This window comes from Rhopalosiphum maidis, chromosome 3 (assembly GCF_003676215.2).
Source record: "Rhopalosiphum maidis isolate BTI-1 chromosome 3, ASM367621v3, whole genome shotgun sequence".
Classification (NCBI taxonomy): domain Eukaryota; kingdom Metazoa; phylum Arthropoda; class Insecta; order Hemiptera; family Aphididae; genus Rhopalosiphum; species Rhopalosiphum maidis.
Genome location: NC_040879.1, coordinates 36045713 through 36058249, shown reverse-complemented (window position 1 = coordinate 36058249; position 12537 = coordinate 36045713). Strand labels below are relative to the sequence as shown.

General features: G+C 27.4%; 1 protein-coding gene across 1 annotated transcript; it reads left to right on the top strand.

Moving 5' to 3' along the window:
• Nucleotides 1-2607: 2607 nt before the first annotated feature.
• LOC113559015 (cathepsin B-like cysteine proteinase 3) lies at nucleotides 2608-4740 on the top strand. The gene is made up of 6 exons (XM_026964607.1): nucleotides 2608-2868; nucleotides 3236-3454; nucleotides 3562-3762; nucleotides 3835-3982; nucleotides 4082-4192; nucleotides 4322-4740. Exons 1-6 carry the CDS (start codon nucleotides 2749-2751, stop codon nucleotides 4528-4530), a joined length of 1008 nt encoding a protein of 335 aa, XP_026820408.1. The 5' UTR covers nucleotides 2608-2748; the 3' UTR covers nucleotides 4531-4740.
• The last annotated feature ends 7797 nt before the right edge of the window (nucleotides 4741-12537 follow it).

Sequence of the window (12537 nt, the reverse complement as noted above, 5' to 3'; positions counted from 1 at the left end):
CGAAAATAATTCGCTGAAAATAATTTAATTGGTTATGTGCACACAAACAAATGTGCACACCAACTCCATTACAACGCGGGCTGCGTGTATCGACTTGCTTCAATTTTTACACTGTACAAATGTGCACAATGATTGTGTGCACAACTGCACTACTATAATAATACACGCCGATACCGTTCCGTCGCGGACAGCCATTTAGCAGTCGAAATAACCCAATCCAAATATTAAACATAAATACATAATATTATAATATTATTATTTTCATAATACTCTGAATTTATATTTTTATATTTTGAAAATAATTCTTATTACATTACAGGTACTTAGTTGTATTATTATGATTTGTTTTCAATTTTTCTTGAGTTTAGGTAGGTAGTGCACGTGCACTTGTGCACATACACACGAGCCGCCACTGATTAACTATATTGTATTTGCATTGCGTTTTACAATTCTTTTGGGCTCCTAGCCCGTAAATAAATAAATAAATATTTATACAATTATTGAGCCATTCCCTCAACATTGAAAAATTAAAAGAAAATATTGATTTTTAAAAATATTTAACCTGCAATTAACATACATCTAAAATATAGTACCTAGGTCCACAATTTTCAATTTCAAAAAAAAAAAAAAAAGATGAAACGCAATTTACATCGATAAATCTTATATTACCTACAAAATAATATACATTTTTAAAGTTACATTGTTCTTTGTTTTCTTGAATTTTAATGATTTTACTATATTTCCAAGAAACTGTTTTAAATTTTATCATTGATTCATAATATATTTTCATGATAATATAAATGTAATACACTTTCTAATAAAAACACTTAACCTGGAAATTTGAAGTATTATACATTAAAAATATTTTGCCTAACAACAAAAAGTTTCTTGGAATATCTTAATCGCAGTCTATTTTTTTTTAAAACTTTTTATGAACAAATAATAAATGATATTAATTAGTCTAAAGAATGTATAACTACTTTTAATAGATTATTTAAATTTACTTTAATAAAAAATAATAACAAAGATGTGAATAGGTAAATTGTATTATACGCGATGACATTTTCAAAATATATATGATTTAATTAAATAATAGTACCAATAATATAATTAATTAATTTTTTTCGGAAAAAATTTAATAAACCTACCTAATATTAAAATAAATGAGTTTAATAGCTATTTCAAAAAATATATTTTGAAATACTGTGCTCTAATTGCAGACAAGGAATTAAAAACCTTGTGAGTTATGAACGATACCAAAAAAGGTGACGTACGAATCGTGTGCATAAAATATATAATATACTAAATGAGGAAAAAATTCCAATCATAATTTTTGATAATAGCGATTTCGGACGACGGACATCTGATATCAGCAAAAATTTTGCAATATTAAATAGAAATAACGGCAATACACAATAACGCAACATCGCAGTTCAAAATCTTTTTTTTTTGTGCAATGATTTACGATTAAATTCTAATTTACAGCTATAAAATACACTCAAAATCAACTATACAGCAAAGCGACTTTTGTATAATCATTTTTTTTTTTTTATTATTACTTGGTCATTCTAAATAGGTTATTCATTACAGTTACAATTTAAAAATGTTTAACTAATACGTTATATTGGGATTGACGCATAATATAATACATGCGTCAATATCTTCAGTTTTATTTTATCGTAATTTTAACTTTCACGCTCATAATATGTTGAAGCATTCTATAGTAAGATTTTTAATTATAATGAGATTCTTAAAACCAATTTTCAATTAATTAAAATTATTACCTCCTTTAAAACCTTCATAGACTTAACCTAAATGGAGTTATCCTTTCTTAAGAGGACGTTTCACCATGTGTTGTCTCCGTCTTACACACGTACCACACGGTAAATTTTCGTTCACCAGTTTCAATAGCGTGCTTTTGGTTTTAATACTAGAGTGAATTGACCTATTGTCAAACTTTTAGGTAAGAACATTATCTGTGTTCTCTGGTTGGTTTTTTACGATATTTTAATTTTTAAGTGAATTATGAGCATTTTCAAATATTTAATAATTTTCTTACTCATAACTCACCTAAAAATTAAAATATCGTTAAAAGTCAACGAGAGAACACAGATAATGTTCTTGCATAAAAGTTTGATAATAAGTCAATTCACTCTCATATTAAAATTAAAAGCACACTATTGAAACTGGTGAACGAAAATTTAACATGTGGTACGTGTAAGACGGTGACAACACATGTGGGTGAGACGTCCTCTTAACTGCGGATGTTAAGACCCTTCATTACGTACTAATTAACTGTCTCCATCATAAATTAAATTGAAAATAAATGGCTGAAATATAAACATTTTTTAATAAAAAAAAAAAATGTCTCGTATGTAAGAAAACCTTATACAAAATAATAATCTTATCGTTTTCTCATGCATTTTGAGAATCCATTAGTACAATTATATAAGATCCGTAATAATGTAATAAATATAACTGATTGTATTGTTTAAATAATAAAAGAAAAGCCGATAAGATTTATAAAACTCAATTGTTAATTACAATAAAAGTGTTGTCCTACTCTTATAAGTGTGTACATCAATATTATTATATTTTTTATACGTGAGTTACGGCGTAAAAGTTGGCTGTAGGAAAATTATATAAATTACCTACGCTGACTTTAGATTATTCATATATAATTATCATTGTACGATCCGCGGTATATGTGTGGATAGATATTTAATCATTTTTAAATTTTCATAAAAAATGGCTAAATTTATAATTTTGATATCTGTGGTATTACTTAGTGTTTACCTTACGGAACAAGCACATTTCTTAAGTAAAGAATATGTACACACAATTAACAAAGTCGCTAAAACTTGGAAGGTAAGATTTACATATTCCTATTTTAATACAAAATTAATTAAATTGAACATAAATTTATTATTGGTACTTATACATAATAATGTGCACCTACGTAAATGTGTAATAAATATTAATTTTTTTAATGTATATATTACATAAATATTATTTGTTTATAGGTACCATTTTTTAAACATAAAATTTAATGGTTATTACGCAAAGGAAAATATAATCTTGTAAATCAAAAAAATTAAATGAACTCAGTTAACAGTTAGACTTAATGTTTATTTTTAAATAGATAAATATAAATAAAATATACGCAACTATTGTGTATAACTATATGTACCGAACAGTTTAAAAATGTATTATACGTAGTATTAATGTACTTTAGGCCAAACAAAATTTTCCCGAATATATGACCAAAGAACAAATCGTCCGATTGTTAGGCTCGAAAAGTCTCAAAGGCGCTCTTAAAAGTCCAATCAAGGAATATGATAGTAAGTACACGGACGACGTCGAAGTCCCGAATTTTTTCGACGCAAGAATAGAATGGAAACATTGCAAAACAATTGGGGAAGTGCGTAACCAAGGAAATTGTGGATCCTGTTGGGTAATGCGCGAATACCGTTGTGCGTAGTTAGTGGGTACCCACCCACTAACAGCACTTGTGTATTATAATATTATGTTGTTGAATCAAATGTACATAATATCATATAGGCACATGGTACTACCGGAGCGTTCGCTGACCGACTGTGCATAGCGACGAATGGGGATTTCAATGAACTCATATCCGCCGAAGAGCTGACTTTTTGCTGTCATACATGCGGTTTCGGATGTAACGGAGGTAACCCGATAAGAGCATGGCAATATTTCAAAAGACACGGCGTCGTCACCGGAGGCAACTACAACACCACCGATGTAAATCAATAAATTGATTTGTATATAATGTAAAATATAATAATTATTGTACTATGCGATGTATACACGTAGGGATGTCAACCGTACAAAGTACCACCTTGCATACGAGACGAAGAAGGACATAATTCGTGTTCGGGACAACCGACAGAACGCAATCACAGATGCAGTAAGAGTTGTTACGGCAACAAGACGTCCGATTACAAAAGTGGCCATTACAAAAGTAAATCGAAACGACCGTCACACGTTCAAACCAAGACCGCGGTTTGTGTGTAATTTATCACAAAACTAATTTTATTTTCCATGTCTATATTATGTACAGCGAAAGACGCATATTACCTCACCAACAGTACAATGCAGATAGACACGGTGGTGTACGGACCAATCGAGTCGTCGTTTGACGTTTACGATGACTTTGTGAATTACGAATCCGGTACCTACCTATTGTTTTTGATTATTTTATTACAATTATTAGTACCATTTTTAATAATGGTCACGTGTAATTTCATATTCACAATATTACATTTCCATCGTATTATAACGTATATTTGTTTTCACACAGGAGTTTACCAAAAGACCGAGAACGCGTCGTACTTGGGAGGACACGCGGTCAAAATGATCGGATGGGGCGAAGAAAATGGCACACCGTATTGGCTGATGGTCAACTCTTGGGGCGAACAATGGGGCGCCAAAGGGTTATTTAAAATACGCAGAGGCACAAACGAATGCAGAATTGAAGAGTCGTCCACAGCAGGCGTGCCGTCAGTATAAGACGCGTATTCCAATTATTATTGTTTTGACGATAATGCACGTCACTATGTACTTCATCCGCTTATATTATTGTTTATGTATTAGACTACGTGTTGTGACATTCGTCGATTTTATTAATATCAATTTTACCATAATATGTGTACACGGCGATGTCAGTCTGTTATGAACCAAATATATAATAATCACATTAATTGAATTTAGAGACACAAATATCGATATTGTTTATTTTCACGACAATACTAGCTTTTAATAATAACCTTTACGAGGTGCCTATATACTAATTTGTACGGTAAGATATAATTTTAGTCGTATAGTACGAATTTAAAAAGTATATAGTCATTATTACTCATCGAATATTCCCAATATACCTACGTGTTTATATCTTCTGCAGACATCCTAATCTTTGGCCTCTGTTCTGAGAACGTCTGCGGATCTTTTCTAGTTATCTTATAACTATAATGATGCTTCCCCACAAAATCGTTGATCTTTGCCAATCCACGAGTGTAATCGTCTAAATATTGTTTATGAAAATATTTTATCAAGATTATGTGTTACATTAATCCAGGGCTAGGATTTGTATGCAATAAAAAATTGTAAAATATGCAAAAATATGCATTTAAATTTTTATAAGATAAAAGCAAAAATATAGTTACAAAAAAACTATTTATTTATTGAAATACATCAGTGATTGGCTGTTTGTCTTATTATAGTATAATCGAGAAATAAAATAAAATAATTTAAAAATAAAATTTATAATTCACATTCAATAGTAGAAATACGTGTGTTACATACTACGACCATATACTTTTTTAAATTTTCGATTGTAAATGATCGGCGATTGGATCGTAGTATTGATTTATATCGACTGAAGATTTTATCGCGTACCATAGGATTGTATTTATAAAATATTGTATTTATGGCCAAATGTAAACTCCTACACGAATAACCTTTTTACCTAAATCATCATTAAATGTAAGCTCCTACACTAATAACCTTTTAAAATTTTAACCTGAAAATCAAAGATATTGTAATCTCTTACATAAACATTTTTCTCCTTTAAAAATTAGGGTAATATCACTTAAATTCACGATTTTGAAGTTGAAAAGCTTAAAAAGCTCAAAATTATCATAACTTGAAAATAATAAATATATATTTAACAAACAAACGCTTGAATAGAGCGTGTTTATACGCTGTATGATGATTCTCGAAGGTTAGGTTATATCCATATTATACGTTCATATCGGCACTTGCAGTACAAAATGTTTTAAATAGATCAGTGATTTGGTATCAAATATTGTCGAATAACGATAAAACATGATAGTTTCGTTTGTATCGGAAATTTCCGAACAAATAGGCGTTTATTACCGATATCGTAGTCTTTTCGTAACTGTATAACTGTGTATTGTTTGAGTTTAGTCTAGTGAATCTTTTGCGTCTTTCACTGTTTTGTGCAGTTAAGTTAGTCACTCTAATATAGTCGTACATTATTACTAATTGCAATGGAATTCACGTACAGTCAGAATGGTAAAATATTATTAATAGTTGATAAATATAAATTTTTTTTACACTATACTGCAAAAAGTGGCCAAAAAACTTGGCGTTGTATTAATAATAAGTGTTAAAGTAAAATTTACAAAAATAATACAGAGGATGAAATTATTGAAAAAAATGTAGTTCTAATTCGCAATCGTGATGAAGATACTACATTAAATCGCCAAGAAGTCAATAATTCATTGAAAAGGAAAGTAAGTGAAGACAATACTGTAGAAAAACTTTCCAAGTTTATTTTAACTGAAATCAAACATTTCAATAATGAAAATAATTTAAATACAACTGATCTCAATTATATTAGACGAAATGTGTATAATGCACGTAAATCTATTTTGCCACCTTTGCCTAAAAGTATTGAATAAGTTCGCAATACTTTAAATTTAATGGATATAAAAATAAACCGTTCTGAACAATTTGTTTTATTAAATGATCAAGATAGCCATATTATTATATTTTCTTGTATAGAAAATTTAAAATTTCTTTGTTCTAACGAAAATATATTTTTAGACGGTATTTTCAATTATTGTACAAAATATTTTTTGCAGTTATTCACTATTCATGGTTTTAAAAATCAAAATTATATACCATTAGTCTTTGCTTTGCTTCCTGACAAAAATAGCCATATATACAGCACATTATTTTTAAAAACTATCGAAATTTGCTTACAAAATAATTTACGGTTTCAACCAGTTACAGTTGTGGTGGACTTTGAAATTGCTATTCGTATATAAAAATTTTTGGCCAACAGTGCGAATTCATGGTTGTAATTTTCATTTATGTCAAAATTGGTTCAGAAAAATCCAGCAATTAGGCTTAACGAATGATTACAATAATGGTGAATCTAAAATTGGAAAATTTTTAGTTTTCACGTTCGGTTTACCATTATTGCAAGATGCTAACGATATTAATTGCTTTGTATTTGATTTGTTAGAAAATATGCCATCTGACGGTAAAGTCCAACAATATTGCGACTATTTATCTGAAAATTATATTTTTTCGTTTTCATTATTTCCTCCAAAATTTTGGTCTTCTAATGATAGTACTAATGCATGTGAATCATTTCATTCAAGATTTAATAGTAGTTTTTATCATCATCATTCAAATCTCCATTTATTCGTGAAAGTTTCAAAAGATGTACAGACCGAAACATACATTAAAATTAGAAGCAGCCATACAACACAACGCAAACAGACAAAAACAATTTCTAAGTATGAAATTCATACTTAATCAAAAAACAAATATATACGAGGAGAAATTTCACGTTTAGAGTTTATCTCCAAAGTATGCCATAAAAATATACGTAAATGATTATGACTAAGTATTGTTTTATTGAATTTTTTTCAAAAAAATTTTTATTTTAAGCTTAAATGATTTTGACTATTGTTTTATTATATTTTTCAAATAATTTTTATTTTATGTATAATATATTGCAAGACTGATATTTTTTTACAGCAATACGAACGGTATTAATTTTTTATAGGAGTTAACACTATCATTTGTAAGAGTTGACACTATCTTCTGTAGGAGTTTACTACTCCCCGTATTATGTTTGACAAAAAAACAAAGTTTTATACTTAAATCAGCGCAAAGCTATAATTCAATACGAAATATACTATAAGACATGCATTTTTTGCATTCTTATAATCGAAATATCCAATAATATGTATTTTTATCCAAAAAATATGCAAAAACATGCAAAATAAAAACATCACAATTTATCTCATCTTGAGGTGATTCGTGGACATAAATGGCAAAATAAATAATCAGAATTTTCAAAAAAAAAAAAAAATAAGTTGCATATAAATCCTAGCCCTGTATATTACATAATAATTATATAATACACATATTTAACGATTTTGAGCGGAGACGATCCGTTAGCCTGTATCACTAAGTAAACTTCACGACAACTTACACTAGTAAGTAGTGGATGAATTTTTCAGGTCAATATTATAACGTCAAAATTGCGAACACGGGTTTCGTTTTCAATATACTATACTGATTACGGACAAACGGACATCGAGTTAAAATAAATCGTGTAGGTCGCAGTATAACTTTTTTTAGGACTTCAGGACAAGTGACTTAAAAGAAATTGATAGATGAGGTTAAAAGTATTTGTGTTTTGCACAACAGCTATCATTATTATTAAAATATTTTTTTATAAATATATTGTTATCGTAGATTTTGTGGCAATTTTTTTTTTTAAACAGACTGTATAAATAATGTTAATATATTAGTGTCATCACTTGAATATTGCAATATTTATTTCGGACGATACCAGAACTCGCTTGATGGTTTTTATTTCTTTGTTTATAAAACGATATGTTTTTTGAAATAGCTATTGAAGACTTTTTTTATTATCAGTATTATGGTAAAAAATAAACCACTACAGGTAACTAGAAGTTGTTCTACGAAGTATTCGTATATTGCATGTTACAACTACTATTATTGTGTTTTGTGTATATGACTTAATATATATTACGATGTAGGTATACCTATTATCTACTATTTAGATAAATACATATTGCATACAGTAATATATTTATATATTAATAAGTTATAAACTATGAAAATATACATACTGAATTTATCAAAAATGTACGTATAATATTCAAATGAATACCGATCAGTAAAGTAAAAAACATTAAAAATTAGCTTTACCTATCATAGATAAATGATTGTATTTTTTATTCTATTCGCTGTTGAGAAAGTTCAGATATTTACAGTAATATTAAAATTAATTTTGTTTGGTTGATTATTGAGTTATGACGGTCGTTAATTAGAATTGCTATAAACGCTTTTAAGTTTTATTTTTATTAGACTGCAATGTCATTATAATATTATCTACAAATGTATGCAATTTTTTTTTAATCAATTGCATAATAAAACACACTAATGTGTTATTGTAATTAAGAATGACTAAGAACACACAACATGTATAAACCTAGACCACTCTAATTCTATAATTCTATATTTTATGCAAATTTAATTTTTATTGATTAAACACTTTATTTATAATTCATACAATTTCAAATGGTTTGAAGAGTGTGAGTTTAGTTACCGTTCAACAAAAGCATTTAATGTTAAAATTTATAATTTTTAAATAAATTATATAATTATATGTAACTATGATAAAATAAAATAAAACTATTGATAACAGATTTTACTTAGATATACATACAACACTTAAAAGAAATCAAAAGAAAAAAATACTGTACTCGTAATATTATAAAATACATATTATATTGTGTTAATGTAAATGTTTTTTATTCATACTCGTAATTTTTACGTCTGAGAATATTTTTAAAAATCAGTATTTTCTTTTAATTTTTCAGACTTGGGACTAGCTTAATAATTGTATTAATATTTGTATCATTAATAATATTTTTGTTTTATTTTTTATGTTATTCATGATAAATGTTGTATTATAAAAATAAAAATAAACAATAAAGTAACACGGTAAAAATGTGTATGAATATATGATTAATTATGATAATTCTAGCACAGAGTCTGTTTGCAATTATTTCCTTAATTCCTGAATATAATTTATGTATATTTTTTCATCATTTGATTACTCTTTTTCAATCTATTACATATATCTGTAATGATATGCTCACACATCATAATTTATTGTATATTTTATTATTTTATTAAATAAATAACGGTAAAGTTGTCGCACGCAGATAACCGTCAATAAAAATCAATAATCGCCTTTAATCACTGATGAGGGAAACGATTTACATTGTTTGGTCACGTAGGAACTCACACATAGTTGTGGCAATGTAGCACAAAACGTGTGATCTATTTCGTGTGCCGTCGAGTTTGTGTAAATCTGCTTTTCTACATTTAATTACCACAGTGTATTTGATCATATTCTCGAATCACGATCTCTAGAGCCCTCTGACTATCAGGAGGAAGGTAATAGCGTAATTTTAAATTATTTTAATATTTACATCTGATAGGTGACTTTATTCTCCAACACTTATAAGTGCAGGGAAGGAGGTTCCACAAATCCGACATTTATTCAAGGCTTGGGTCCCTTGTATTCTGTCTCTTTAGAATTAATTTATACTTACTATAGCACTTTTTACTTCCTTTTTAATTTATTTTATTTTTGCGTTATTACATATCGCTTTGCATGTTTTTAAAAAATTCACGGTGCTCATTCGCTTTTGTTTTGGGAACGCAATTTACTTTAATTTACTAATGTTATATATATAAAAGAAGAACAGGCATTTTTTATCTTCCAATTTTGTAACGACAATATTTAACTTTTTCCAGTTTTTTTTTTCACAGAGTTGTTCTAAATACTCTTCCTTATAAAAAATAATATAATCTCCTTATAGTTTTTTAGCGTGTTATAATTTAACGATTTTTTTCACAAGTGTGTACCAAATGAGCCTACGAGTAAATCATTTTTATTATTTTTAATTAATTTTAATTTATCATTCCTGTTATAAATATCATAAATTAAATAAATTTATAAAAAAAATTATATATTACGTGGCTAGGCTTTAAAATGTTTAATTATAATAAAAAAAAACAATTTATATACGAATTGATTATTTAACAGACGAGCCAAGCCGGGTTATTCAGCTAAAATATATAAGGGTTCACACGCATTATGTACCAAATCAAGTAAACAAACCTTTTTGAACGAATTGCGTCTCGGACAAAAAAAAAAAATAAGAACAAAAAATTGATTTTTTTTCGTTTGAAAAGTGCTATTGAACCAGACAAACATACAATTACAGTTATTTAGTGGATGTATATTGTATATATATAAATAAAAATTCAATATTTCATCTGAAGTTATGGGCAGAAAAAAGTTCAAGTTCACAAAGAACTATCAACGCTTCTGAATCTGTTTATTTGAGATTTAACAGTTTTTTTAAGTTTTTTTGGTTCTTCTCACTCAAACATACAAACATTTTTAGAAGTTTTAATATACAAACCGATGCTACAATATTGACAAGAAGTAGTCCAAAAGAAAGACGAATGCCCAGAAAACTAACAAGAGAAAGAACATTATTTATATAAAATAAAATAAATCAATTAAATAATAATAACCACATATAATCACAATCTTAATTATGTAAACAAATAAACATTAAACACATTAATCAATCAATATAAAACACAGAACTTAATATACCTAGTGAAATGTTAACATTTATGATTTATGATATTAAGTGTCTGCGATTTCAATTTTTATCATGGCAATGTCACTTTAGGAACCACTTAGAATAATTAAATGTAGGTGAAAAGGTAATATGAATTGCGTTCGTTACGCAATTCCTTCAAAAAGGTTCGTTTACCTATTTTGATACGCAATTCGTGTGCACCGATATATGTACGTATATATAATTCAGCAATATAAGCATTAAGGAACATGGCCCACGAGGAGCACTATCAGAGTACAAATAAATAAATAAACACGCTTATTATTCCTATAGTAGGTCAATTACTGATTGAAAATGTATGCAATTAAAACGTAATTAATCAAAAATGTACCTACCACTTAAAAAAAAAATTATTAGTAAAGGAATATGCAAATCTTTACGTATAATTTAAAGAACTTGTTTTTAGTAGGATTCTAGTGTTGTACTTTATCATTATTTAGTAGTTCACTATATTAAATTCGAATTCAATCATTAATTATGTTATATAAAAAATCAATTCTAATACGTGAACACGTATGATTTGAATAAAATACTAGTAGCCAATAGGTACATTGGTACATATTTAATGAGTATGCTTACAATTTAATTCAACGAAGACTATCACATAGTCTATACAGTTATAACTTTAATTTTAATGATTAAAACTATGTAAACATTAGTAGGTTGTGACTCGTGATAATATATTTTATAAAATTATAAATGTTTAAATAAGCAGAATTCTGAATTAGATACTATTAAAATAAATAAAAATGTTATACATTTTAATGACGAATATAAATTAGAACTGAACTGTGTTTACGCACACTTGAAAATATGATAAGTACTATCGACACTTTTTTAATTGATTTATACACAAATATAAAATACTTGGAACTTTAAGTTTATTTTACAATATGTTTTATTCATTCCAAAGTCCTTATGATATCATTTCAATAGGTATATAATAATAAATTGTGGTCAAAATTAGAAGTATGAATTTACCTAAATAATCTATAACAATTGGATTGTTATACTACCCAACAGTTAGATTGTAAAATTATGAAATACTTAAAGTAATCGATTATTTAATCATTTAAGATTTTTACTGAGAAGGTTAGATTCAAACGTTAAAAATGTTAAATAGACTAATCAATCGTCCTATTATTTTTTTTTTTTAAATTATATTAGATAAGCTCTGATAGCAGTGCTCGAATTGTTTGAAGATGAAGAAGCTAAACAATTAAACCGATAATCGATGTAACAGCCGAAATATTCGAATGGGTTTTAAATTTACATA

Coding starts and splice junctions, on each gene's coding strand:
- LOC113559015 (XM_026964607.1), top strand. CDS start 2,749: ATGGCTAAATTTATAATTTTGATATCTGTGGTATTACTTAGTGTTTAC. Junction 3,455..3,561: donor GAAATTGTGGATCCTGTTGG/GTAATGCGCGAA, acceptor AATATCATATAG/GCACATGGTACTACCGGAGC. Junction 3,983..4,081: donor CAAAAGTGGCCATTACAAAA/GTAAATCGAAAC, acceptor TATTATGTACAG/CGAAAGACGCATATTACCTC.